Source organism: Colletotrichum graminicola (assembly GCF_000149035.1).
Source record: "Colletotrichum graminicola M1.001 genomic scaffold supercont1.27, whole genome shotgun sequence".
In the NCBI taxonomy this organism is placed as follows: Eukaryota; Fungi; Ascomycota; class Sordariomycetes; order Glomerellales; family Glomerellaceae; genus Colletotrichum; species Colletotrichum graminicola.
In genome coordinates, this window is record NW_007361031.1 from 405,970 (window position 1) to 433,653 (window position 27,684).

The window sequence follows — 27,684 nt, forward strand, 5'->3', positions numbered from 1 at the left end:
CGGGGTGTTCTCTCACCTCGGTATGAGGCGCATTGTTGCCCTGACTTGAACACTTGAGGCTTTCGCAACCTGGGACATGCATTATTGACAGCAAAAATCCACAACTGGCCGTTCTCATTGTGCGAACCCTTTCAAGCACACACATAAGAGAAGCCCAACAACATGTTTATAGTGTCGACCGTACGTACGCCTTAGCTGCGCACAATGACTTTGTCACTACGAGACGCAAAGGATTGCGAGGCTGCCTTGTCCTCACGCAGATGAAAGGCTCGTTGATTCATTGTTCTTTCGCTGCGAGCCCGTATCTGTGCCAAAGGCAGGGAGCCCTCTGAGGTTGGCTTATATACCCAGCATCTGTCCCACAGCTGTGCGGCTTTTATTTCTCGATCCATCAACATCACCGTCACAAACACATTCAGCCAGGGCAGCATCATCAACAATTGTATACTGTCTATCCTCGGTAACCTAGCCGTTTTTTTCAACACCGCCTGATACCATCCATCGCTTTTCGTAAGTGTCCAACCGCACCAACCTTGACTAACGAGACCAGTTCCTCCTCATACCTCACACCGAATAACCGATTTTTCAAAACTGTAAGTCCAGTTCCGTGTCCTGCAAAAAGTCACCAAAATGGCAAAGGTAAGATCATCCCTCGTTTCTGTCATGATCGCCCTCGCCCACGTCAGCTTCGTGACCCCCTTCTGCGTCCCCCCGTTCCCAAACAACACCAACAGCACAAACACAACCATTCGGACCTCCCAATCCCCCGCCCCCTTTCCCACTACGGCTCTTGGTCGGCCACCGGCCCCGTACAATGTGTCAGGAAGACTTTCCGCCCCCCCGGCCCTAGCCTCTCTCACCTCCGCCCACGAACTCGAGTCCGAGGGCCCCTCCTTCTACCGCGGCAGCCAGAGCTGGCGCAATCAGATTTGCGGCGTGTCATCCTTCGCCGGCTTCACTCGCGCCACGTCGGCCCTGACTGCGGACTGCCTTGCCCTCGCCGACGACCCCGCCGAGGCAGGCCACCTGTGGTACGCAAAGGGCTTCGCCGACAATACGACGGTCCTCGAGGTACGCAACCACGGCACGTGCAGCTTCGGCATCCGCCCGCCATACGCGGACGACATGTACGGGATCGTCTCTGGGTGGTACATCGGCGGCATGGATGTCGCCGAGGTCGTCCGCACCGCCGTCCGGGACTACGACGCCGGCGGGCTGGTGGGCGCGACCGGCGTGATGCACTGCAAAATCAGCAGCGCGGCCAACGTCGACGTGCAGTGGGCCATCTTTGGGCCCGGCGAGCAGGCCGAGGCCGGGTGGTGGACGGCGCCGCCCGTCCCCTCGTCGGCTGGGACCAAGGCGCCTGTTGGCACGGCTGTGTTTTCGGCCGTTGCCGCCTTTTGGCTGCCCGTTCTCTGGTATGTTGTGAGTTGAGATGAGCCCGACACAGAGGGCAAATGAGAGCTTGGGTGAGTTCGTATAAGATGGGTAACGTGTCAATTGAAAATGATACTCAAGTAGCAACCCCTGTATAGTTCCCTGATAGGCGGTTAAACGGGCCTCTTGTGTTGCACATCCTCAATACTAGTGACTGTCCCAATAACCTCTCTCAACGTATGCATTCGCGATTCAACCATGTGAGTAACGGGAGGTCTTAGGGCAAGATTCGGGTTTGGGGGGTGGGGGCTGCGGATGATGGGAATCAAATTACTCGTGCCGTTGGCTGGGCTCTCTTGTCGATGTCGTCAAACCAAGCAAAAATTGGATTTTCTGTGTAATGCTGTTTGTTGCCTGAAGGACTTTGAGGGGAGCCATTTCCGTCACCTCGAGGCGGCCTGCGTCGGTAAAAGTCGCCGGACCCGACCGCCTGGGTGTGACTCGCACACTCGTGCACCCGCGAAGGAGAGTTTGGCTTGAATTTCCTTTGTCAACTGCAACCCGACTCGAGCCGTGAACTGCAGGATAGAAGGCTACCTTTGAGTTACGTTGATCACCGTAAACTTTACAGTGGTCTATGAGAGTCGTTGATGCCACTCATGATTCGACTTTTCCGAGACGCCGTCTCCGCAAGTACCCCGGGATAATCGTTCAGACGTGACCACATCAATATGCCTTCTCCAAGTTGCCACGTCTCCCAACTGAGACGGCCCAGGGCGCGTATACAGGCTGTAGATGACCCGCCCTTAGGCCTCATGCCATGTCAAACTCTGTTGGAAGAGAGGTCGTTCCGTTTATTGGAATCACCAAACATGGTCGCCCGACACGAGTTTCAGTTGCAGCGTGAAAACCGAAGCCGTCGCTCGAAAGGGTATTGTCATGTTTACTCAAGCCGACGGAAGTTAACGGCCATCGGGAATGGCAACATGGGCAATGAGGTTTCAGTCGAGGGTTTCCGGTGGCGATGTCTCCAACGCTGATGTTGACATGTTGTCTCTCCAGCTTCAGTCGCAGGGGAAGTTGCATGTCACCTAACCATGAAACCCTTGAGCCGTGTTGGACCATGACTGACTGGTTGGCGGTGGGCAAAGTGACGATGGCCGAAATAGCAGCCGAAGACGAGGATTGACCAGCAAGGTTTGTGCACAGCAGACGTACAAACTCCAAGGTCAAGGCAACGGTGCGGAAGGGCGGTCTAGAGGAGGTGTGGAAGTGTCAGTGCTTGTGCGCCTTTCTTCCGGGGAAAGATAGCGAATCGCCGGTGTCGTCGATCGGTTTCGGTGGCGGCCGTTAAGAGTTCGTTCTGTTCTGTGAGTCAAGACGGCGTCACGGACTCACGACACCGGAGCGGGGCCCATTTATTGAGATCAGCTGCCGCGCCTTCACCGTATCGTATCATCGGGCCGGTTGCTTCTCGACGAAGATAGGATCGCATTCGTCAGTCTCGAGAGTCCGTATACAGTCGTTCTAGCGGGGGAGGGGACGCTGATATGTGCATTAGACCGTGCTACCTACTTGTACTGCCTTGTCCTTCCTCGCTTATGTACGAAGTAATACATGGAAGGAGAACTTCCAGAAGCGGCAGTTGCGACGCCCCATCCCATGCTGTGGCGGCTTTTAGGGGGTGTTCAAAGTTTTGTGCAAAGAGACACAGTGGCTTGCGTTAGGCTTGTTACCTTATCCTGACGTGAGGTGTGTGTTACTCCATCCAAGGAGACTTTTCAAACTTGGAGCAAACAGCACGTTTCTTTCTCTCTGTCGAGTCACCACGTCAGGTCATCCAAAGGGGGTCAACCCTTGCGCCCCGAGTGAGGCTTCTGTATATTTGCATTTTGCTCGGCGTCAACAGACAGCACAGCACATTACCGCGATCAAGGTACCGAGTATATGAAGTCGAAATGAGTCAGCTGCCGTGTCTTGCGCCCCCCATCCCCGCCGATGCTGGGGTGCGTTTGCTTATGTCACATACACGTTTCGTGCCGCCTGCTTGCCATCTTCACCGAAGCAAGAAATGGGGCAGGGCAGTGCTTGATTGCAGAGGCCAAATCGCCGCGTGATGGGGCGCGAGGTGTTCTCGTATTGCTTTTTCGACATGGCCTTGCGCACGGACGATAACATGTAAGTGTTGGGAGGCGATGATTATCTGTTCGTCCGGTCTGAAAGCCAACCTGTCATGTCAAACGTTGGACATTGGTAGTGCACTCACCAGGTAGGTACCTAGGTAGTTGATTTACCTTGGCCAATCACGGTCAACTTTGCCAAACCAACAAAATAGACGAGTGTCTTTCGGGTTGGTGCAGGAAGGATGGACAAGAACAAAACCAGAGGCAGTCATGTCAGAGACCCAACATTGGTGGCGCCTTTTGGTGTTTCGGGGACGGCAAAGGCGTTTGCAATGGAGAAGGGTGTCTGTCTGTCTGTCTGTCTGGCCCCCCCGGGTCCCCAAGTTGATGTCTTCACCCTGAACGATACGTCATCTGTGGAAGTCTATTTACTCTGATGATACGTATTCGTGCTGCACGTGTAATGTGGGAAAGGAAGGCGGGTGAGGCATTGTTACATCGTTAGTGGAGGGGCGGCCACTTCGCAGTTGCAGATGATGTGCCGTTGGTGCGCGGGCAGCGAGCGGACAGGCCCGCTATCTACCTAAACGTACCTACTACTTACCTACTATGTAGTAGCACCAGGGCACCAATGGACCTTCGTTCTCGAGGCGCCTTCCCGGGCCCCCCTTACCCTATCCTATGCCTCCAAACCTGGTAGTCGCCCTTGCAAAGCTGCTGCAAGAGTACGGATACTGGCTGCACTCTTACATTGAAAAGAAGCCAAGACGAGTTCGGTTCATGCTGTCCGCCTGCAAAGTCAACTCGGCGCCACATTTCGCTCTTTCGCACGACGTACTTCCTTTCCCCCCATTGGACGCCCATTTGCCCTGCCACAGTCCTCGAGCTGGCACTCGACTCGACTCTACCCCTTCAAGGTCTATCTGTCTGTCCATCTGTCTTGCCTCGCCTTGCCTTGCGGTATCGTCTTCCGTCCGTCCTGCTTTTGTTTCCTGCCGGGTTAAGCTGGCGCTTCCGCCTCCGTCCTCAGGGGGTGTGTGACCAGTCCGGCCGGTGTGCGACACTCCATCACAAGGCCATCTGCGACGGGGGCGTTCCTCCTTTCTCAAATACTGCTTGCTAGCTTGTGCTTGTGCTTTTGCGCCTCACGCGTTAAGAACCAGGTAACGGACGCCATCTAAGCACCTCGACGCGCAACATCGAGCCGCCTCATCTTGGCTTCCGCTGCGGCTCTAACATGACTGTTCTTTTCCTCTCTAGCCGTACATATACCCCTACCCCTATCGATATAAAGACGTTCCATACAGGCCCCTCCCATTACATCTAGACTTCTGACCCTCGTTTCCTCGATACGCCCGCCTTGTTCGAATATAACTCTGCCAATCCCTGCAAAGAGTAAGCTGCGTTAGCTAGCGAGCGACGACCAAGACTCTTTCTCTCTCTCTCTCTCTCCCCAAGTCCCCCGCTGCTGGCTTGGCCTTGAGCAAGCAAGCATGGTAAGTTATTCGTTTGTCTTCTTCCTGTCAACGGCTTACACTCGTGCGTACCGACCCGCTCATCACCATCTCTGCTCCTTCATCGTGTTTCCTCGTATGACATCTTATTACACTAGTAGTGCCCCGATAGACACTTGCACTTTGTATCTTGCTTTTGCCCTGTACATACTAACCACACATGTGTATACTCAGGGGTCCATCAACAAACACATTTCTCGCTACGAAATCACTGCTGTCTTCACTCATCCAGACGCTGTTGTCGACGTTGTTCTGGTTCACGGCCTCAACGGAGACCCCGAGAAGACATGGACATCTTCTGATGCCAAACGCGTCTTCTGGCCTGCCGAGCTACTCCCCCAGTCCCTGGGAAAGACCCGCGCCAACATTTTGGTCTACGGCTACAACGCGGATGTTTACACAACAGGAAAAAGTAGCAAAAGTGCCAGCGACAACTTCATCTCCCAGCATGCTCAGACTCTGGTCACCAATCTCACCCTCTACCGCAAGAGCGAGCGCACGTCCAATAACCCCATCATCTTCGTCGCGCATAGTCTAGGCGGTCTCCTGGTCAAGCGTGCCCTGCTTTACTCCAATGATGTCAGAGACAAGAACCAAGAGGACGCCAGGTCCATCTTCGTCTCAACTTATGGAATCATCTTTCTAGGTACTCCCCACACTGGCTCAGACATGGCAACATGGGGGCTCGTCTTGCAGAAAATGGCAGATGCCATAGCACCAAGAAAAGTATTCGAAAGCGAATCCGTCCTCCTCAAGACGTTGAAAAAGGACAATGAGACGCTGGAAAACATCAATAATCACTTCCTCGATGTCTACCAGCGGTTTCAGATCCATATGGCTCACGAGAACCACAAGACGGATGTCAAAGGCACAAAGTGAGAACATTTATACTTACATCCACTTTGATTTGCCTCTGGGGGGCTTAGTAAGGCCTGTTTGTCTCATCTCTCTTACTACCATGCCATTCTGCTTTCCTCTGTTTCATCTCTATAGCGTCCATCATCTCTGTTTCCCGTCTTTCCAATCCATGCCCTTTTCAAATCCGCGGTAAAAGGCCAACGTGACAGGCTGAACCAGTCAGTGATATTCTTTGGCTAATATATACGATCTATCATAGGATGCTAGTGGTTGACGCCAAGTCAGCAAGTCCGCAACTGCCAGGCGTCACTTACTACGGTATCGAGGCCACCCATTCTGGCATGTGCAAGTTCAACAGCACCAGCGCGCCTGGATATAGAAATGTATCGACCGCCATTCGCGACTGGGCAGAAGAAGCCCCGCCAGTGATCCGAACTCGCTGGGAGATCGAGATAGACGACAGGAGAGCGAGAGCCCAGTCAGAAGCAGTCGAGAGGATGCGTAATTACAGAAGCATTAGTAGCACATCTTCGCAAGGTACTTTTCCTCCATCTCTTTCGTCTGGAGCTCCCAAGTATTCCCAATCCTCGTTCTGGGACTCACCTGCATTTCCCCTCGTAGTCAAGGCCGCCGATCAAGGCTAAACTATCCCGGAGAATGTATAGGAGATCGATTCTAACAGTTCGGCAGATTTAAGTAACGCCCTATCGACACAAGTCTCATCGCCGACTGCCATTGCCGACACTATGGGCTTCTCTCCATTTGCCTCGGTGCGGGAATCGTATACGCCCCGCCCTATTTTTGTCCACCCTGACCGATTTCGGCCCAATTCGTTCTTCAAAGGGCGCCAGGACGAGCTCCGTAGTCTCCACAAGGTGTTGACGGACGCCAAGAGACGATCAGAAGGCACTTCTGCCGTGCTGATTCAGGGCATCCCCGGGGCTGGAAAGACACACTTGGCTCGTCAGTATGTATTCAACCATAAAGACGATTACCCGGGTGGAATATACTGGATCAGATCGACCAGTCTGCAAGACATGGAGGATGGGTTTTGGCACATCGCGAAAACGGAGGCTATCAGGGGTATGGCTGCCCAAGAAGAGAAGAAGGACTTGTTGAACCCTCAAAAGATGGTCGAGATCGTTCGGAATTGGTTCAACGAATCAGAAAACTGGCTCCTGGTGTTCGACGGCATCCGTTTTGGCGACAATGCTGTGCTCGACTTCATTCCCGACAGACCAAACAGCAGCCTCATCTATACGTCGACAGAGCGCGCCGAGGCTGGTGCATATCGTCTGGATAATCCGAGCATCATGAAGCTAGGTCTTCTTCCAGTTCAAGACGCGCAGGAATTGTTGCTCGAAGAAATGGGAAAGAAACAGCCGTATACGACTGACGATCTCAGGCGGGCCCAAGACTTGGTGCAGCTGATGGGCCGTCTCCCCTTGATGATCCATGCTGCGGCATTGCAAATGAATGTAACACGAGAGCCCCTCGCCAAGTATCTGAAGTCGTTCAGAGACATACCGAGAGTGGGAATTCTTCCCGCCTACAAGACAATCCGAGACCAACTGCAAAAGCGAGGCGACGTCGCCGCTCTAAATCTCATATACATACTCTCTTTCTTCAGCCAGTCGATGCCAGTCGAGATGCTGGCACTTGGACTGAAGGCTCTCGATAAGCGCACACCGGTGAAGACGGAAACCACACGCCACAAGAAAAGCCTGACTCAAACTTTGGTCACGTTAATCAACTTTGCCCTCATTGAGCGAAACGAAACAGACGACATTCCTTCCTCCAGCTCACAAAGCACTCGTCAAAGCGTCGAGCTCATCCCCGAGCCATTGGATACGCTCCGTGTGCACAGCATCGTACAAGCATTCTTCATGGAACTTCTTGCCGAGGAGCGGCAGTTGGAATTCTGGTTAGAACGCGCTGTCCGAGTCTTCTGTCAATCACTCGATGAAGCCGATGCCAGAATGGGTACCGACCCCGATACCGGCTTGCCGGATGACTACCGGCAATACGTAAGACATGGAAAAAAGCTGATGGAGCATCTCGATCGTCACGGCCATTCTCACAAGCATCACAAAGCCAAGGAGCAACCTAATTCGCAACGGTAAATTCGTTCCCACCCCTTAACTGCCGCTACTGCTGCTCATTAAAACTCTCTGTTGTCCTATCGCCCGTATGAGACTAATACTGGGACGCAGAGACAACCCGGCAGACTTGGTTACGGCCAAAGCTGATCTCGAAAGACGTCTTGCAAAACTTCCGAGAGAAATTGACAAGCTACAGAAAGCCGTATCAACAGATATCGTAGACGGCAACAAGACCGCCACGCACTCTTCTGTATTCGAACGCACGTGCAGCATATCGTCGCAGTCAACAGAGGCTTCCAACGGCACGAACTTACCGAATCGCACTTATTCGGAGGATGTCGAGTGCGAGTCTCCGCTTCCCTTCGTTGACCCGAATCATTTCCACATGCCGTATCGTTCATTTCCGGAGGACAATGAGCCCCGGGCCGAAGACGAAAGATCCGAGGATCGGACCATTACTCCGTATCCTCCGGATGTGGTGGAGGGCCCGAACCCAAATTCTTCCGAGTCGGAGTGGACCGTTGTTTCCAAGCACCGCTCTGTGAAGAAACGAGAGCAGCGACGCTATCGTGATCATGGGGGGGCATGGAGAGAGACTACCGCAACGGCTAACGATCCACGCGTAAGTATCAGTCGGGAGTCCGCCCGCGGTCTCATCACTCCACCTCAGTCTTCTAGGGCTGGAAGGCCCCCCAGTCATTCAAGAGTGACAGCCATGAGCGAGGCCGAGACTGAGCTCATGCACATAAAGAAAAGCTCCCCCCCTCCACCTCGAGGCGGTGGTCAAATCTACAACAGGGGCCGAAGCTCTAGCACAGCTACTGCACCGCAGCCGCTGTCGATCCTGGGCCAGTCCAGCTACGCAAATGTAACATCGGGAACCACTATCGAGGATGAGACATTCTTGAATCCTATGTCTCCTACGCCACCGTCAAGGGCAGGAAGCATTGACAGAATAGCCGCCTACGATGATGCTCGTTCAGTCAACAGTTTGCGAACTATCGATAGCATGCCCTTATCTATCGCGCAAAGAATGAAAGAGAACCAGCCTGCGGACACGATCGGATTTGGAGGCCAACCTCGAGCAAGTAGGCCACCGGCATCTCAACAGGATCGAGAAGTGCACCCTGTCCGACCCGTTCACTTTACAAATTTTCTTCGACGCGTGGCCGGTTCCGTCACCGGAGCGAGGCGTCCGAACGAGTCGAGCAAAGGGCGAACAGGTATCGGTGGACCGGGAGATTCGGCAGATGCGGGGCCATCCGATCCTCAATCTACTGCAAGGCCTCCTATAGTCCTGAGCGAGGGTGCCTGGACAGCAAACTCCAGCCCGGGAACGCAACATACGGCGCTCTTTCCTTCTGGGCTATCAGTTGTCACGAATCAGACAAGCAGCCTGCAACGGACTCCCACGAGTGAACAGGACGCCGCAGCCACTCGACAGCCCTACCCTTACGATTATGGGGAATCTTATAGCAAGGCTCTCTCACGGTCTAACCCGAGTCTTGAACGGCCAGACCTGAATATCGTATTGCCCGCAACCGCAGTTTCAGAGAGTCCTGCCCAAGCAAGGCCTCCGAACGGTTACTCATCGCAACCCATGTCGAGAAATCCGAGTTCAAACCCTCAAACCGCGGGAGCGACCGGCTCGATAAGCACTCCTGTAAGCAGCAACAGCGGTAGTATCAGATCAAGCCTGGCCCGCCCCCGAGCACCGTCAATGGTTGAGACGGAGCCCTCTCCGCGGATTGCACCGATTGATATGGACCAGACATCCTATGATGTCTGGAGACAAAGGCACAACGGACGTCCCCGTAATGAGGCACTGTTCGGGGGGAGCAACGTGCCCAGTCTGCTACCAACGGGGCGACCACCCAACTTTGCACGAGAAAGTCCAATAGCCAGCCCACGAAGCGCCTCGGGCGGGGAGAGTATGACTCGATCTGGGTCTGGGGGCATCCGGCTTGCGGATGGCGGGTTCATTGGGTTTGGCGAAATGACTGTGAACGTTATAGATGCTAGACAGCGGTTGAATCAGTCAGACGAGGAACACCTTCAGCGAAGGTCCGAGGAGGCAGTTGAGTTTTCCCGCCAGGTGAGAGCTGGAAACGTTGGCGAGTCCCCCCCGGAATTGGCATACGTTGGACTGGGGGTCCGGCTGGGATAGATGGGAATGCACTGCTGGTTCTCATTCTGGGATGTATCTTTCGGAACGGCTGCTGCTTAGATGGCAGTACAGTATAGTAGAACAGAACGGGCTGGCGCTGTGACATGTCAAAAGCGGCATTATGGGTGGAGACTGATTGCCTATTTTGTTTCGGTAGCGAAATTACCCCCCCCCCCCCCCCTCGGGGGCTTCAGCGTTTGTTTCTTTTGTCTTGTTCTCTTAGAAAACATCATAGTAGTAGAAACATCAAAGCAGCGTTCTTGTACTCGATGCCTCTTCTTTCCATTTGCACGGAAAATGCCCGTTCCGCGAATTGCAATTTACAAGTCTAACAGAAGTAGGAAATTTTGACGCCATCCGGCTCTGGCGAGGACAATACCACGTTCGCAAGGGAACCAGTCGACACCCTCCGCCCCACAGCATTGCAATTCCTCATGCCTTTGGCGCCAGCATGAGCACGTACTCTCGCGTGCTGTGCCCTAGCTTGATCATGTCCTTGTCCCTCAACTCGTAGTACCGGCTGTCGGCGATCTTGTCCCCGTTCAGCACCGTCCCGTTGGCGCTCTCCAGGTCGATGAGGTACGGCTTCACCTTGCCGATCCGGTCGCCGAACTCGTTCCTCTTCTCGACGTGGCGGAACTGGATCACGGCGTGCTGCTTGCTGATGCTCGGGTGCTCGGCCGCCAGGTCCACGACGGCCGCCTCGCGTCCGACGAGCCAGCAGCTGCGCGCGCTCAGGTCCACCGTGTCCACAATGTCGGCGCCCTTGAAGACGAAGAGCCGCCACTGGTCCTTGGCGGCCGGCTTGCGCGCCTCGGCGGGCTCGTGGTACTTGAGCACGATGGAGGTGCCGTCGGCCTGCTGCACCGAGTTGGAGGCCGCCGCGAGGAGGCCCGTCGTGCGGAGGTTCGGCTTCTCCTTGGGCTTCTCGGGCTCCTCGCCCTTGGACACCGCGAAGGAGGCGTCCTGGTCGGGGAGCGGGCCCGCGCGAAGGAGGGGGCCGGCGGTGGGAGCGGGCGCCGGCCGCTTGCGTCGGGGGGCTTCATGTTCCGGGTCGGAACCGGGGTCGGAGCCGCGACGGCGATGGTGACGGCGGCGGGCGAGTTCCTTCCCGCCGCTGGCGCTGGGGGATCGTCGCCTACGCCGGTCTCTATCTCTTTGTCTGTGTCTGTGTCTGTCTCCGTCGCCGTCGCCGTCTCGGTCTCGGTCTCGGTCTCGCGAGCGGGAGCGTTTCCGCGACGAGGAGTCCGGGGTACGTGAGCGGCGTCTCTCGCGGCCGTCCCGTGAACGCGACCTCCGCCTGTCTCTGTGTCTGTCGGAGCCGCGGTCGCGCCCGTGGTCTCGGTCTTTGCTTCGTCTGCGCCGGTGGCTATCGCGGTCTGCGGCGTCCCTGCGCGGCCTTGTGTCTTGGTCGTCATCGTGGCTGCGCCGAGAGCGGCGGTCGCGGCGCTCGTCGTCTGAGCCCATTGTGTGATTCGGGGTCCTCCGAAAGCGCGGCTCGGAATACTGGTTTGGCTGAGGGTTGACTAACTAGCCGGCTGGCGGAGGAGCTCGTCAGGTACCTTGGGCTGCAGCTCGCGGCAAGCGCAGCACTTCGGAGGCTTCGAGCCTCGGGTAAATAACCCTGAGAAGTCCGCCGAAGAACTAGGGATCTTTGTTTTTGTAAGAAAACCAGGAAAATTTGGCGGGGAAATCGTACCAGACGGTGGTGTCCGAGTCGCAGGCAACGGGGAGAAAATCCTCCTGGGAACTCTGAGGTCATCCCACGGCGGACGTGCACTTTGGCGCGGCACGCAACCCCACACACGCCGCGTTCTCGGCCCCCACGAGACCAAAGGAGCCCCCCCCCACACCGGCCCCGTCCTTACTCCCCTTACCGTATCGCCCGGCTACCCTCGTGTCCTAGTCATAGCCCAGAAATAGCTAGGTAGCTAGCATGATTGGTAGAGACTCACCTTCTTGGTCACAACTTAGCCAATTGTTTGATTTGATCGTCTGATTCCTCGACGGTCGCGCAACCAAGACGACGGTCTGCGAACTTAGTTTCACTGCTCATGGAGAGGCAATTGGTACTGCTTTCTCGGCTATCTTAAACCCCCGTAGATTCTATAACCTTTTATCGCACCGCCGGTTGTGCCTCTTATTCTCCAAGGCTCTAATTACAGCCCTTTTCAAAAATTTCCATCCTGAGATCCTGCCTCGCTATGCGATGCTGAACTCGGGAATCTCACCCATCTCGTTCTTAGACTCCGCTCCAACCTTATAAGAAATCCTCCACCGCAGCTTGAGAGACTCTACCTTGCGGTTCTTGTCCCCGGCATGCCATACTTCTACGAACTGCGTCACACCTCTGGTCTGACTAGGGGCCAATGAGCGCCCTGTCTGGGGTCTGAGACCAAGTTCGTAACCCTGAATGGAGTCAGCAGTTTGTTCATCTTCTGTCGGACATGGACCGGAAGCTTACCTTTGTTGCAGCGAGCTGGTAATGAAGCTCGGTGACGGGTTGCGCAGACTTGTTCGAAAAGGCAAAACTTAGATTCATAGCATTGCCAGCCCCAGACCTTCCAGCAATCATCTCAATCTTCACGATAGAGTCGCTTACAGTCGCCTTATGTTCCTTAGGTTGGCTAGGAGCCTCAGGCGGCAAGGCTGATGAGAAGGACCATTCGTCGTCATCGTTCGTGGCTGCTGCGGGCGGCGCGGTCACCGCAGGCGGCTGAGCAGGAGTAGCAGGCTTAGAGGAAAACACGGGCGAGGCAAGGGCGGCAAAAGGATCGTTTGAAGCCGGAACCTGCTGCTGAGGGGGCTTGAATGCGGACATTCCAGAAGGCTGGGGAGTACCGGATTGGGACGCCATGGGGGACGTGAAGGACGCGAATTGAGAGAAGGACGCCGCTTGAGGTGTGGCGATGTTGCTCATTGTACCCTTTGCACTGTTGTTTTCCGTTACGGAAGACAGCAGTGCGGGGCCTGGGATGTCTAGCTCTAGTCAGTACGGCACACACACATTGAACAGCGAGGTCAACTTACTCTGATTCGCTCCAAATCCAAGCGCCAGAGCACCTCCTTGGCCGTAGCTTGTAGAATCGCCGATAGAAAGACCAAGAAGGTCATTCTCGACACCGGTGGACTGTTGACCTGACTGGCCTGAAGACGAACCGTTCATTGTTTCTGGTTCCCCATCGAAATCGATCAAAGATAGCTCTTGCGCCGCGCTCTTGGACGAACCAGAGGTCGACGGAAGTGACGCCCCGCTAGCCACCTTCAGTGCAGCCTCCAGATCGCCCTTCTTCATGAGTTTGTACCGCTCCACCGTCTGGTGTATGCTGTCGTTGATCTCAAGCAGCTTCGCAACAGCTTCATGGTCATCCGACTCCTCCTCACACATCTTCTGAATCTTGGGCTGCGCACTCTGCAAGGCTGCCGCGAGCTCGGAGAAGACATCACCATCCTGCATCGTATCGCCCTGCTGAAACGCCTCGAGCCTCTCCTCAAGCAACCGTGCCTTTGCTTGGATCTTCGCAACTTCTTGGGCAGCCTTTGCGCGATAGTCCGTCTTGGATCGAGTATCGTAACCGGCCATAATCTTCATCAAACGGTTCGCCTCCTGCAGGTCCTCGGGGGTGCCTCGGCGGATCAGCTCCTGAAGCTTGGCCGATTGCGCCTCGCGCTCTTCCTCCTCCATTTCCTCAGCAGATTTTAGATTCTATGCCTGTCAGTACCATCCTTGGACCTTGAAAATAGACAACAGATAGAGAATCTCACATCACTTGGGTTGAGCACCGCGGCATCATCACGCCGAACCTCAGGGAACGTGTACCCTTTGTAGCTTAGAAGACGATGCATGTCCCGAATGAAGCCCAGGTCCTCCTTGTATCTGCTTGTTTCGCATATCGTACTCCTCCACTCCTCGATCGCCTCGAGAATCTTCATCTGCACCCGCGTTGCCCGTATCGGGGGTCGTTCGGGAAACCTCCTGACGAGCTCATTGAGAAATTCCTTTGTGCTGATCTGCAGGTGGAACGGGTAGCCGCAGTTCTTGACGCAGATATCGAGCAGATTGAGCGCCAAGAGGGCCACGTTAGGGTTGCGATGGTTGATGTAGCTGACGATGGCGACAGCGGCCTCGCGCGGGGCGGAGCCTTTCTTGGAATTGATCAAGTCGGAGATCTCAAGGTTCAAGGCAAGATTCGGCTCGTAATTCTCGGGACTGCAGGCAGCCTGGATAAATCGCTGCAGCTGCGATGGCGTGGGCGAGCCCATCTCGCCCCAGCGGTCTCGGGCCGCAGCTCTGGCTGATGCGGCCTCCATCGTTGCGGTAATTGCGTTCGGGTGCGGCCTTGGGCGGAGAGGTAAGGGAGCTATCTAGCGATTAGAATCTCGTCGTCGTCGTCGTCGTCGTTAAGGTCTCAAGGTGCAAAAGACATCGGATTTTGGGGGGCCGAGAGGAATCAAGAGCTGGCCGAGCAAGCGCCTGCGATTTGGATATAGTGGATTAGGTAGGTCGGCGCAGGCATCCCTCATGAACCCTTTGATAGGTACGTACACTGACATCTGTGGCCGAATGACGAGGGGCTGCCGAGAGTGACAGGCGGCGCGGGAGGAGCCACTTCGATTCCAACAAGGTGGCCTATGCTTCATATGTGGGTTCCCTCATCTTCCTGGAGTTACGTACGCCTAATTGCATACATGGACCAAGTGATGCAGCTTATCGAATTTTTCGAGCTATCGCTACCAATTTTGCCCCTCCAAGTACTCCGTACCCCGCCAAACCATCTCTTGTGAAGGAGAGAAGCTGGCGAACAACCGTAAGAAATTCGCCCCGAGTATCTTTCTCCGTCTCTCGCGAGCCATTCTTCGATTATCCCTCTAATCCTCGAAAATGGTCCGCCACAAAAAGGATAACTTCGGCTCTCGCGGCCGCAAGAATCACAACTCAGGACCCCCACGACAGCGCCAGCCCCGGAGTGGCGACGATACCGAAGCCCCTACCTCCCGTCCTACTTTCAAAGCCGCCTGCTGGGACCTGGGTCACTGCGATCCCAAGCGATGTTCTGGCAAGAAGCTGATCCGCATGGGCATGATGCGCGACCTTCACGTTGGCCAGCGTCACAATGGAGTCATCATTACCCCCAACGGTAAGCACACCGTGTCTCCGGCCGACCGCGACCTCATGGAGCAGTACGGCGCCGCCGTCGTCGAATGTAGCTGGGCGCGCATGAAGGATGTACAGTGGAACAAAGTCGGGGGAAAGTGCGAGCGTCTGCTGCCCTACCTGGTGGCTGCGAACACGGTTAACTACGGCAAGCCGTGGAAGCTGAACTGTGTCGAGGCCTTGGCTGCGGCATTCTACATCTGCGGGCATCCCGAGTGGGCGGAACAGGTTCTTGCACCTTTCTCTTATGGCGAGGCGTTCTTGGAGATCAACGGAAGTCTGCTGAAAAAGTACGCGTCGAGTGAGGACGAGAAGGGTGTAAAGAGGGTTCAGGATGAGTGGCTGGACAGGCTTGATAAGGAGTACGCGGAGAGCAGAGAGGAGGGCGACGCCGATGATATGTGGAAGGGGGGAAACACAAATCGGAGAGCTATACCAGATTCCGACGAAGAGGAAGAGGAAGATGACGATGAGGACGACGAGAGCGGAGAGGAGCCCGGCGAGGGCGGCAGTGTCGACGGCATATACCTAGGTAAGAAGCCCGCGAAAGACCAAGAGGAAGTGGAAGAAGACGAAGACCCATACGCCATATCAGATGACAGCGACGACGATGCAGCCATGGAGGAGATCCGTCGTAAGGTGCTCGCATCAAAGACATTCTCGAACCCTTCAGCAGAGGAGAAGAAAAAGCCCGAGGCGATACCACGGCCGCAGACCCTGAAGCCGGATTCGGATGTTGAACCGGACTCGGACAACGGGGAGGATGACGATGATTTCGACAACATCATCAACGCCACGCCCGTCACCGATAAGATCGGTCTGGCCAAGCTCGAGAAGGAGCGGTCGCGGTCAACAGTGACAAGTAGGACGTTCTCGTCAAGCACCATCTCTGCACCAAAGCGATGGTAAAATAATACAAAAGCCAAGTCGAGAATGGCCGAAGATGACATGATACATATTGTACAATTGCCATTATGGTCTATCTCTACTCTACAGTGACGTTGTGTGGGTTGTGCCCTTGGGTGAACCGACTCTCATCCAAGGTCAGCTATGACAGCCAAGTACCTCTTAGTGCCTGCTGTTCCTTCCTGCGCCTGTGATATCCCCGGTATTTTATTGTGTAGGTGTCTTCATATCTTACAAGCTTCGCTTCTCTCTCACTTCCTCGTATGTTTGAATCTGGTCGCCGGCCTGGAAGTCGGTGAAGCCCTCAAAGGCGATACCACACTCGGTACCTTTCCTGATCTCATTCACGTCCTTCTTCCCGTGCTTGAGGGTATCGATCTTGCCTGGAAGCGGTTTTAGATTAAATCCAATGTTTTGAGCAAGGTTTTCGGGGGCTGACTTACCATCAAAGATCTTCTCACCTTTCCGCAAGATGCGCACATTTGTCGACCGAGTGACCATTCCGTTCCTTACCTTGCAACCAGCAATGTTCTTGTAAGTGCGTCCCTTGACGTTGATGGGGAACACCTGCAGAATCTCCGCCTCGCCGACAACCTTTGACGTCACCTTGTCGGCCAAGTTCTCAGACATGACCTGCTTCACCTCGTCCGACAGGTGGTAAATGACAGTGTGGTCCAATATCTTCACGCCCTTATCCTCGGCCAGATGCTTGACATGGGCTGGGATAGCGCTGTTAAAGTTTGCAATAACGCTGTTGGAGGCCTCGGCGTATTCAACGTCCGACTCAGACACCTGGCCGGCCGAAGACCGAAGAATCCGAGGCTTCACTTCATTGTTGCCGATCTCTTTGATGGTCGCGCACACAGCCTCGACGGACCCCACGACGTCAGCCCTGACCATGAAGTTGACAACCTTGGTCGCGATAATTTCGCCTTCCTCAGCATCGACTGTTTCGATCTCCTTGGCGACTTCTGCCGCGATCTTGGCTTCGCGTTCGCGGTGTTCCTGCTCGGCTAGCTGCTTCGAAGACGCCTCTCGTTCACGCATCTCCTCGCGGTAATCGACGGCTGTTCTCGCCCGATCCTCATCCGGTGCCTGTAATACTTCGTCTCCAGCGGCAGGGAGTTCGTCCCTCCAACCAAGCACCTCGACAGGCATTCCGGGAGGTGCCTCCTCCAGCTCCTGACCAGCCTCGTTCCGCAGGAGCCGAACCCGGGCCCAGGCGGTGCCTGCGACAACGAAATCCCCGGGGCGCAGAGTGCCTCGTTTGACGAGAACGTTTGCAGATTTGCCGTATTGCTTCACGCTAGCTTCAAGCACCCAAGCTTCCGCCATGCCGTCTTTCTCGGCGCGCATATCCTGGATGTCCGCGAGGGTGACGATATTCTCTTCGAGGTCGCCCATGCCCTGGCCGGTCTTTCCACTGACGCAAACGACCTGGACGTCACCGCCAAAATCCTCAATTTCTACACCGTGACGAGCAAGATCGGCCTTGACTTGGTCGGGCTTGGCGTCCTCCTTGTCACACTTGTTGATGGCCACAATAATCGGCACATTTGCTGACTTGGCATGCTTGATGGCTTCAATGGTTTGAGGCTTGACACTGTCGTCAGCAGCAACGACCAACACCACAATGTCGGTGACATTGGCGCCACGTTGTCGCATGGTCAAGAAAGCCGCGTGACCGGGAGTGTCAAGGAAAGTGATAAGCTTGCCGTCGGACATTTTCACCATGAAAGCGCCGATATGCTGGGTGATGCCACCGTGCTCTTGGGCTGCGACGGAGGATTTCCTCAGATAGTCAAGTAGAGTAGTTTTACCGTGATCAACGTGACCCATGATAGTAACAACCGGAGGCCGTGGTGGTAGCACGGTTACGTCCTCTGGCGGAGGTCGAGGCCTGAGATCCCGGACACCGCCAGTGTCAACGGTTGGCTCGAAACCGAACTCCTGAGCTACCAGAGCGGCAGTTTCTCCAGTCATGATGCTGTCCTCGGTAATATCCTCAAATCCCATCTCTGACAAGGACCTGAGGAACGCCTGCGGCTTCAACTTGAGTGCAGTACCTAGGTTCGAAATGCTAATGAACTCAGGCAGGAAGATGTTCTGAGGAGCAGCCTTCTCCTGCGCTAGTCTCCGCGCCTTTGCTTCGGCCTTCTTGCGGCGACGTTCAGCTTCCCGGCTCGCACCATTGTCTTCCCATACTTCGTTCTCGTTCTCCCATTTTTGTTGCGCTACCGATTTTTTAGCGCCGCGGGAAGAGCCGTACGCATCTCCTCTCCGGCTTCCTGCTTTGTCGCGTCGCCTTGGATCGCGGCTGATTTCGTAGGACTCGTCAAAATCCCGTGTTCGGCGTTCCGGCTTTGATGAGTTCTCCACCATGACCTCTTCCGTCACGAAATCATTGCTGCTTGAGCGGCCAAGATCCCGGCGTGATGTCCGGGGCTCCTTGCCTTGTTGATTGTACTTTGTGTCCAGAACTTCTGTGAACCTGGAGAAGAAGCTTTCTTTCGACAAGACTGGGCTTGACAGCGCATCGGGAGCTGTATCTTGAGAACGGTTGCTGGGGGGCTTCCTCGCGAGTTGACCCCATCCGCCAGTTTCCCCGCCGGCCGAGTTTCCAAGGCCCATCTTCTGCTTTGGTGGAACTTGCTGTGCTGAATACCTGGTTTTCTCGTCCTTCGCAAAGTGTCGGCTGTGCGGTACTGGTTTGGTAGTTGGGGGTCTCTCTGTCTCGGACCGATGTCTCCAATCTTTCGCTGCCAGAGGCTTCTCCTCGAGTCCCGCCAGTGGTTTCTTTGCGCCTACAGCAAAATTATTGGCGAGAGGGTTTCGAGAAATCCTGGGCCCATTCAAACCACCAGGGAGGCCACCTAGGGGCTTTGGCTTCTTCGCAGCCTTGGGCTGTATTGCTTGCTGCGCCGCCAGCTTCTTTCGTGCCGCGAGCTCATGAGGGAGAAGCAGGCTGTCAAGTGAGTCACTCAGGCTGAGAGGGCTCTTTCGTTCATCGGCTTTCGACGCCCCTGAAGATGGCTCAGCACCAAACAACGGCTGGCCCCATCCGCCGCTGGCAACTGGACCACGCGGTACTGAAGAAATGCCTGCAACCCCGGCTGGTTTCACACCATGACCTCGGCCCCAGCCGCCGGTTTTATCGTTGCCCTGCGGGGTGGGATTCGATGCGTCCGAGTAGTTGCGCCGACCAAGGTCATGTTGTCGTGAGAGGGTGGGGTGGCGACAGAAGGCGCGGACATGTGCACTGCTTCGCTCCTATGAAGGGATTAGGTTTTGTATCATACCGTCAAGGAAAGGAGACAAGTTACTTACGTTCCATATCCTACATCGAAGCATGGTCTGTTATTTAGCGCAACATGAACAGCGGCGGCAATTGAAGAAACACAAGACAAGCTTTGATTGAGCTCGAATCGCCCCAGAAATTTCTCAAGCTCGAGGTGAGTATGTGCAATGTGCAGGCAATTGCTTCTGGCTGACAGGCGAGCTTTGATTGGTCTAAAAAGGTATCCACCTGCAGACGGGTTGTGCTTATGCAGGGCCATCAATTAATGTGCAATCTATCCCCCTGGCCCCTCTAGCAAAACTAGCCAGCTTGGAGCTTAGACACCCTGGTTAAGCTCCTTTCAAACTTGCAGGTCAACCTGCTGTATCAGTGTCACGACGGTCACCATGGCGCCCAAAATCAAAGCCGTCAAGTCCAAGTCGACGCCCAAGAGGTCGCCTGGCACGCCGCCGGCACCTTTCAAGAAACCAGCAGAAGTCCTTCAACCCTTGCTCGAGACTCTCTCGCCCAAACACGTCTACATCACTCATATCGATTCCAAGCCCACGGATTTCAAGAAGAAGATCTTTCTTGTGCCCGTTGGCATGAACCTGGTTGTCGCCGCGCTCTTCGTTTTGCGCATGTACTACATCCTTCCCTATTACTTCAAATTCGTTCAGTCTGCCATGGGCTACCCCAACGAAACAACCTTCCCGACTGGTGACTCGACCTGGGGACAGTTGCTGTGGGAGGTTGTCAAGCGCGGCGCATCACTGACTCTGGACTTCATGCTCTTCGTCTTCGTCTGGCCATGGCCTGTTGAGTTTGTCTTTGGCCGGTCGTACGGCAACCCGGTCAGCTGGCGATGGAAAGTTGGCTTCCGAGAGAAGGAAATCTACGTTCGGCGCAGCCGGGAGTGGGACCAGCAACTGGGTGACATATTCAAGGAGAAGGAGAAGAACGAGGCGCTGCAACAGATCATCCGACAGGCCTGTTCGCCACTCCTTCTACAGGAAAAGACGGGCTATCTTACCATGACCGGCCAGTGGGATCTCGACTGGCAGGCCATGATTGACGCGCATACGATGGTGGATCGTAAGGACATTGCGCTAGACGCTTTCCGACGTTTGGTTCTGGTGCATCACGAAGACTACGGCTGGATGTCTGTGGAGGAAGAGGGGGTGAGCGCCAAGGAGGACGACAGACGGAGACAAGTCTTCCAGTTTAGGGACGCTCTCGCCGCCATTGGCAAGGAGAACCTTTTCTTCCGCTGGATCGAGATTGTGCAGTTCGAGTCCTCGCAACCTGGTGGATTCGGGCCCGAAAAGCAGGTGGAGGTGGCCAAACAGATCCGAGACCTGTTCCAGGAGCAGGGCGTCGATTTCGACCAGGTATGGCACGAAGCCGTCGGCACAGATGGTCTGGCCGGCATGTAAAGCAGGCTGTGTGTTCGTATGGAAAACGGGGATGGTTATCGATTCCGTGTAGGGTACGGAACGGAGCATGTCACAGAGCTTGAGATAGCCATCTGTGGACGCAGGCGTGTTAAAAGTAAAAGCAAGAGTGTTGTTCACATTGCGGTTCAGATGTGAGTATCCAACGCACGCTATGCTGCGAACGAATATGGACCAGCGAAGACGATGGTGTATGATGAAAAGTTGCAACCGAATTACCAATGAGCATCGAGAGTCCGATATGTTGAGGGTCGCCTTATTTGCTAGACTTCTTGCCCTTCTTAACGGGACCAAGGGCGGCCTCTCTCTTCTTGGCCTCCTTTGCCTCGATCTCCTGTCTCTTGGCGGCCTCCTGGGCCTCACGCTCCTCTCTCTCGGCCTGAAGTAATAAATCCAGTCAGTACCAAAGTATGGGGGTGTTGGATGGAAAGGCTAGTCTGCGCGTGTGTCTTCGCGTGTGAATGAAACATACCTCTCGGCGAGCAGCGTCGGCAGCTCTCTGCTCACGGATAAGTCTTAAGCGCGCGAGGTCAGCCTTGGCCTCGTCCGTCTTGCCGGCCTCGTGCAGCTTGCGATATCTCTCCTTGGCCTGCGCAGCCTCCATGCTCTCGCGCTCCTTGCGGTTGCTGGCAACCGTCAGCTTCTTGACGCCCTCGGCGGCTTCGTCGACCTCAGGGGCGTCGACTGGCGCCTTGGTCTGGTTACGGGCAGCCTTGGAGTGGTTGGGGTTGGCGGGCATATCGGCATCGTCCTCACTGCTCTCCTCCGAGTCGGACGGGGGCAGGTCGCCGACCTCGACGGCCTGGGCTCTCTTCTTGGCTACAGCGGCGTCCTTGCGGGCCTTGGCGGCGGCCTTTCGCTCAGCACGGGTCATCTCGGCCTGGGACTTGCCGTCCCCCTCGGAGTCGGACTCCTCCTCAGAATCCTCCTCAGAGTCTTCTTCGGAACTCTCGTCGTCACCTTGCTTCTTCGAGTTGGCAGACCACATGCTGACTTCGTTGCCATCGGCGTCAAGGGGTCTAAGGTCACGGGAGAAATGCTTCCCACCTGGGTTATTGTTGTGATTGTCAGCATCGAAGAGGTGCTGTCGCGGAGCACGGGTGTGAACAAACCTCCACGGGTAAACTTCCTGAATTTGCCACCGCGGCCGCGAGAGTTGGATCCTGGCTGTCCACCTGCCATCTTGACTGTGATTTGAATTGTTTCCTTTGGCTAGATTGTCAGGATAGAGCGCAAATTGTTGCGGGGTTGAAGAGTGGGATGCTTATCGAAAGCCTTTGGCGCAAGGGGGTGGATGGCGGGGTAAAAGTGTGCTCTGCTGGGTGGGCGGTGGCAGCACTTAAAAGGGTGCGGTGGTACAAGTGAATGAGAAATACAGCAGCAAAGATGGCAAGGGAGAAGAAGTGTTGATCACTGGTCCAAGCGGAATGAAAAAAGGACATGGAAGCCAATACCTACGTCGTTCAGTTATGGTCTCATTGGGCAGAAACTAACAGATACATGGAAGAGTCACAGGCTAAGAGGAGGGGCAATCATCACTACCATGGTAGCATAACAGCCACAGCACGCAAAGCACGATACAGTCGTCCCTCGGGCTTTTAGTTGGAGCACACGCCAAATGCACGACTGTAGAGTCCCGCAAACACAAACGCGTTCGTCACTATTGGTTGGCACAGACTGGTCTGTCTTGGTGGAGGGATCCTCTTTGGCCTCATTTCACCGCCACGGCTTGTTTGCCCCACGCTGAGGACGGGCAAGTCCCTGGTTTCGAGAGGCCGTATCAGAGCCTGCAGAGGCTTGGTTGATAGAGAGGTTTAGTTACGGAATTCCTTGGCACTGTGTGCCCATCCAGAACCCTCGAACCGAAGAAACCTCAGGATTCGCCGGAAAGCGGGTTTGACGTGCTCCGTGTAAAGAGTTTATTTGTACTGTGATGTGACCGGTTTTACCCGGCCACCGGCAGAACCCCCGTGCCGAGTGTTTCCAGCCGCCGCGACCCACTCTGGGGAAAAAAATTCCCATATGAAGGCCGCGATTTCGCGCAAAGCGAAGCTTTCTCTCTTTCTCTTTTTCTTCTTTACCTAATCATAAAACACAAACCCTCTCTATTCACTCTGGCTTTCACGTTATCAATGAAGGTGTCTGGAGGGGAAATGGGAGGTAAGACTGACGCACTTTCCTCGCTCACTTACCCTCTGTCCCGTGGCAGCTTCGGCTGTATTGGTGATCAGAGAAATTTTACGCGGCGATACATTCTTCTCTCTAGCCCCCGGCTTTTGCTGTGCCCTAGTATTGGATTGTAACTGTTGATAGCAACTGCTCACGTGGCTTTGATATGATTCCATTGTGTTTAGTGAAGCACATTGAATTTGTTCTCCGACGTAGCAAAGTGGACGCGTCGTTTCCAATCTGTACGTGAACTGGCCAGAGGCCGCCATGAGCAAGTAGTGTGATGTGTTTGGACACCGTGCATGTGCACAGTGCCTATCAGAGTCCTTAGAAGTCCGGCTCCTCCCCTACGTATCATCTCACTCTTGAACGTGAAACCATCGATTTGATTCATGCTTTTTGCTATAAAAAAGAGCGTTGCGTGAGAGGTTCTCAGAGACATTGTCCTCCAAATATAACCCTCGGTATGAGCAGCTGCCATGTTTGACGAGTCGGGACAAGTCTACAAAGAGGTCATTGTACCGCGCCCTCCAGATGCGTATCAAAACGGCCGGGACTGGTCGAGGCGGACGGGCTGGCCACCCCGGAAAGGTCGCGGTGGAGAGGGGAGAAAGGGACCGAGGTCGCTGGCCGACATGGCGATGCATACGGTGGCGGAGAACATAGGTGACGTGACGGAACAGCACCTCGCGCGTGAGGACCTGCCCAAGAGGTACTTGTGGAGAATATGGCGACTGCTAGAGAACAGGTTCGTCCGTCCATCTCTCGAAGACCTACCCGATCAGACAAGATTCATAGGTCTAATGCGTCGTTCGTAGGGGTGTGTGCTTTCAGGCATGGAAGGTGTTTTCAAAACTTCTGCTCGCCGAGGACGACGAGAAGACATTGGGCCTTTACCGATACCGCCAGCACATTTGTCAGCCCAGCGAGAACCTCCGTCACTACCTTAGGCCGCTCGAATCCGTAGCCGTCGACTTTGTGACGCATCTCAGCATCACGGGATTCTGCTCGTTTGCAGAGAACGAACTGCTGGCCCTTGGCCGCCTCAAGAATCTTGCCATTCTCGAGATTATCCAGCCGGCGGACGAGCTGCGAACCATCTTCCCCAAGGTCGACGACCGCCTCGTCAGGGGCTGGTTGGAGATGGAAAACCCCTTTCCCCTGCTGCGTATCCTTAGACTCTGGGGCGATGAGTCGGTGACCAAGAAATCCCTCCAATACGTTTCCAGGTTCCCGTCGCTCGCGCTGTATGACGTCAACGCGTCACGGAGTGACTGGAGGGGCGCCGCGGACATGGCGCTGCGCGAGGGCTGGGAAATGGAGGAGCCTTTGCATGGCCCCCACGACACCCTGCTTTGGTACTTGATGCTTTTCGACTTCGTCGAGGAGAGCAAGCCGAGACAGGTGCAGGGCCTGGCCCGGAACATCGACGATGGGCTCATGAACTTTTGCCAGAGCAGCAACCAGCCCATCAAGTTCATCCCTAACCGGGACGCGCCGTCATTTCTCGACCACCTTGGCGACGCGGCCAAGAGGAACCTCTCCATGTACGTTGACGTGCCTGGCTACGAAGCCCAGACGTGTAAGGGCTTCCCTTTCGAGACCTGGGCGTTCTGGCTGTACTCCTTTATCGGCCAGTTCACGAATGACGAGGATCTGACCAGAGTGGGCTTCGAGACGGTGCGGAAAACCGTCTCGGAACAGCTGGTGCTCCCGTCCAAGCCGCTAGCATGTCTCCAATTGGGCCACTGCGGCTCCTCGAGGCCAGGCATCACACCTGCCGTGTCTTATGTTCGCCGCGGTCTGTTTGCGACCTCAAGATATACCTTCTTCAGGACTTCTTCACCGAGTAACAAGCAGATGTCTGCGCGGAAGACGGCGGAGCTAATGAAGCCTACTGTTCAGCTTGGGAATGTAGAGACTGGCCTGAATCCGAATCGGAAGAAGCGACGGCGTCTTGATGATATCCTGCAATCATTTATGGGCTCTTGATGGAAGGAAACCATATTCTGCAAAGGCAAAGTCAAGACGAGACCCGGCAACACCATCCTTGGCGTGGGTGGACAGTACAAACAGAATGTTATCCAAGAAAAGACATGGGGAAGTCAGCGTTATGGGAGTATTGTAGAGGATATGACGAGGTTTTGAAGGAGACAAACGGGTAAATCTAACAGCAATAGAGCTCAAGGGCACGAAAGAAAAAAGAACTTCATGGCTAATTTGGTCCCTAACTTGACGCCGTACTCTATATGCCGACAGCTTGCCCTCCATAACGGTATTCCTTAACAGATCCAACCTCTGGGGTATTCTACAGACCGCTCTAGCCTTACAACATGGGCTTCAGATCGTCAGCAACCGTGAACGGCGCCTCGGTCTTGCTCTTGATCTCCTCCACCGTTACACCGTCCGCAATTTCGATAAGGGTCAGGCCGTGCGCGAAATCGACATCGAAGACACACTGTTAGTACCTGTTAGTATTTGACGAAAGTCATGGTTCTGGATTATGCAGGAGCGACTCACCAATTCGGTAATGATCCTTGACACGCAAGCTCTGCCAGTCAGGGGGAAAGCGCACTGTTTGACGATCTTGGCATTGCCCTTCTTATCCGTGTGCTCCATTGTGACGACGACCTTGGTCGCGCTGGGGTTGCTGACGAGATCCATAGCTCCACCAAAGCCCTTGACCTTGCCGGGCAACATCCAGTTAGCGAGGTCGCCATTAGCGCTGACTTGCATGGCGCCGAGGATGGTGAGGTTGATGCGCCCGCTGCGGATCATGCCGAAACTCTCTTCGCTGCCGAAGACGGCGGCACCGGGCTTGAGCGTGACGGTCTCCTTGCCGGCGTTGATGAGGTCGGCGTCTTCGTCGCCCTTCTTGGGGTACGGGCCTAGGCCGAGGATGCCGTTCTCGGACTGCAGCTGAACCTCAACTTCGGGGCCGACGAAGCCGGGGGCCAACATAGGCATGCCGATACCAAGGTTGGCATACATGCCGTTCTTGAACTCCTTTGCGGCGCGGCGGACGATACGCTCGCGCTTGGCGGCTGTGTCGCCAGTGCCGAGGGCCTTCTTGGCGTCGGCGTCGTTCTCATCCTTGGCAAAGGTATACTTCTCAATGTTCTTCTCGGTCGTGCTCTGAATGACGCGCTTGACGTAGATGCCAGGCAGATGAACGGCCTCAGGAGAGATCTCGCCGGGCTCGACAATTTGCTCAGCTTCAACAATGGTCATCTTGGCGTTGCGGCCCATGGCGCCATTGAAGTTGTTGGCGGCGAGACGGAACTGGCAGTTTCCGAGCTTGTCGGCCTTGTAGGCCTTGACGAAGGCGTAGTCGCCAGCGATGCTATGCTCGAGGAGGTACGACTTGCCGTTGAAGACCTTTACGTCCTTGGGGTATGAGAATTGGTCGGGCGAGCCGTCGGGTTTGTTGCGTAGTGGTAGTTCGCCGGTCTGGACGACGGTGCCAAAGGCAGCCGGGGTGTAGAAGGCCGGAATGCCCTTACCGCCGGCGGCGCAGCGCTCAGCGAGGGTGCCCTGGGGGGTCAGCTCGAGCTCGACCTCGCCGGTCAGGTACATCTTCTCAAAGGTCTTGTTCTCGCCAATGTAGCTGGCTACCATCTTCTTGATCTGTTTGGTCTTCAGCAGTTGGCCGAGGCCGGAAGTGTCTGTGCCGGCGTTGTTGGAGACGGCAGTGATGCCGGTAATCTCGGGCTTCTTCAGAACCTCGTTGATCAGGGTGTCCGGGACACCACAGAGACCGAAACCGCCGCAGAGAAGCGTCGAGTTGGGCTTCATGTCCTTGAGAGCCTCGGCGGCTGAAGGATAGACCTTGTTGATCTCTGGTCTCCGCGCTGTCGCGGAGAATGCGCGGGCGAGAATTGCAGTGTGCTACTCATAGAAGAAGGGTCAATTAAGCTGCCGAGTGTGGCGTCCGGTTGTCTATAGATTCCTGATCTCGGTTTGACATACGTTAGAGCCATGCCGGGCGTAGGCACGGAACGAGCGCGCACACAGAGCTGCTGAAGGCATCGTGAACGGTGTGGAGGAAGTTGGGAGTACTGTGAGAGGAGGAATGCAAGCACCGGTTGAGGTCCAGAGAATGATGACCGAGTAGCTTCCACGATGACAGCGCACAAAGTAGAGAACAACCAAGAGAAGGGTTGGAGACGGGAGAGAAAAAGGTAGGGCTAGAGGGAATCGGGGAAGAGAAAGGACCACCCTTCACCAGGGATTGTGAAGGGAGCCGGGTCAATATATTGCATCTGGTACGTGACCTTGGCTTCCAAGGCCGTGGGTTTCCGTCTCCTTGTGCCGTGTGTAGTGTCTGGGGGGGGGGGATGTATGCTGCTCCGCCTTTTCGGGATTGAGCTCGGCAAGGAGGAGGGCAAGCTTGGATCTGGGGACGTTGCCAGGGGTGTCTCACGCTCAGAAGTGCCCGGCATCCCTGCCCACCTGAGGTAGGTAGGTACCCTTTGGGTGCGGCTTGGAGCTGCGATAGTACTGAAGGTGACAGTAAGGTACCTCCCGACAGCCATCCCCCTCCCAAGTTCCGTGACTCGGAAAGTGGCGGGGCTAAATGTTT

The 27,684-nt window shown here is 55.2% G+C and overlaps 10 protein-coding genes across 10 annotated transcripts; 5 read left to right on the forward strand and 5 right to left on the reverse strand.

Moving 5' to 3' along the window:
* Positions 1 to 630: 630 nt before the first annotated feature.
* On the forward strand, positions 631 to 1,434 carry GLRG_06754 (uncharacterized protein; the record flags this gene model as incomplete). Its single annotated transcript, XM_008097608.1, has 1 exon — positions 631 to 1,434. The coding sequence occupies one exon, from the start codon at positions 631 to 633 to the stop codon at positions 1,432 to 1,434; it is 804 nt and encodes a 267-aa protein (XP_008095799.1).
* Positions 1,435 to 4,181: 2,747 nt separating this feature from the next.
* On the forward strand, positions 4,182 to 8,652 carry GLRG_06755 (LipA and NB-ARC domain-containing protein; the record flags this gene model as incomplete). Its single annotated transcript, XM_008097609.1, has 6 exons — positions 4,182 to 4,334; positions 5,189 to 5,889; positions 6,132 to 6,373; positions 6,563 to 7,991; positions 8,086 to 8,515; positions 8,602 to 8,652. 6 exons carry the CDS (start codon positions 4,182 to 4,184, stop codon positions 8,650 to 8,652), a joined length of 3,006 nt encoding a protein of 1,001 aa, XP_008095800.1.
* A 1,921-nt stretch (positions 8,653 to 10,573) lies between these two features.
* Positions 10,574 to 11,608, reverse strand: GLRG_06756 (FHA domain-containing protein; the record flags this gene model as incomplete). Its single annotated transcript, XM_008097610.1, has 1 exon — positions 10,574 to 11,608. One exon carries the CDS (start codon positions 11,606 to 11,608, stop codon positions 10,574 to 10,576), a length of 1,035 nt encoding a protein of 344 aa, XP_008095801.1.
* A 735-nt stretch (positions 11,609 to 12,343) lies between these two features.
* GLRG_06757 (VHS domain-containing protein) lies at positions 12,344 to 14,452 on the reverse strand (the record flags this gene model as incomplete). Its single annotated transcript, XM_008097611.1, has 4 exons — positions 12,344 to 12,550; positions 12,606 to 13,120; positions 13,172 to 13,847; positions 13,907 to 14,452. The coding sequence occupies 4 exons, from the start codon at positions 14,450 to 14,452 to the stop codon at positions 12,344 to 12,346; spliced, it is 1,944 nt and encodes a 647-aa protein (XP_008095802.1).
* A 571-nt stretch (positions 14,453 to 15,023) lies between these two features.
* Positions 15,024 to 16,205, forward strand: GLRG_06758 (uncharacterized protein; the record flags this gene model as incomplete). Its single annotated transcript, XM_008097612.1, has 1 exon — positions 15,024 to 16,205. The coding sequence occupies one exon, from the start codon at positions 15,024 to 15,026 to the stop codon at positions 16,203 to 16,205; it is 1,182 nt and encodes a 393-aa protein (XP_008095803.1).
* A 228-nt stretch (positions 16,206 to 16,433) lies between these two features.
* GLRG_06759 (translation initiation factor IF-2) lies at positions 16,434 to 19,553 on the reverse strand (the record flags this gene model as incomplete). Its single annotated transcript, XM_008097613.1, has 3 exons — positions 16,434 to 16,585; positions 16,646 to 19,472; positions 19,530 to 19,553. 3 exons carry the CDS (start codon positions 19,551 to 19,553, stop codon positions 16,434 to 16,436), a joined length of 3,003 nt encoding a protein of 1,000 aa, XP_008095804.1.
* A 333-nt stretch (positions 19,554 to 19,886) lies between these two features.
* GLRG_06760 (uncharacterized protein) lies at positions 19,887 to 20,915 on the forward strand (the record flags this gene model as incomplete). Its single annotated transcript, XM_008097614.1, has 1 exon — positions 19,887 to 20,915. The coding sequence occupies one exon, from the start codon at positions 19,887 to 19,889 to the stop codon at positions 20,913 to 20,915; it is 1,029 nt and encodes a 342-aa protein (XP_008095805.1).
* A 274-nt stretch (positions 20,916 to 21,189) lies between these two features.
* Positions 21,190 to 22,115, reverse strand: GLRG_06761 (casein kinase substrate phosphoprotein PP28; the record flags this gene model as incomplete). The annotated part of the gene is made up of 3 exons (XM_008097615.1): positions 21,190 to 21,312; positions 21,406 to 21,980; positions 22,046 to 22,115. 3 exons carry the CDS (start codon positions 22,113 to 22,115, stop codon positions 21,190 to 21,192), a joined length of 768 nt encoding a protein of 255 aa, XP_008095806.1.
* Positions 22,116 to 23,737: 1,622 nt separating this feature from the next.
* On the forward strand, positions 23,738 to 25,094 carry GLRG_06762 (uncharacterized protein; the record flags this gene model as incomplete). Its single annotated transcript, XM_008097616.1, has 2 exons — positions 23,738 to 23,850; positions 23,921 to 25,094. 2 exons carry the CDS (start codon positions 23,738 to 23,740, stop codon positions 25,092 to 25,094), a joined length of 1,287 nt encoding a protein of 428 aa, XP_008095807.1.
* A 334-nt stretch (positions 25,095 to 25,428) lies between these two features.
* GLRG_06763 (coenzyme A transferase) lies at positions 25,429 to 27,131 on the reverse strand (the record flags this gene model as incomplete). Its single annotated transcript, XM_008097617.1, has 3 exons — positions 25,429 to 25,560; positions 25,623 to 26,990; positions 27,072 to 27,131. 3 exons carry the CDS (start codon positions 27,129 to 27,131, stop codon positions 25,429 to 25,431), a joined length of 1,560 nt encoding a protein of 519 aa, XP_008095808.1.
* Positions 27,132 to 27,684: the final 553 nt, after the last annotated feature.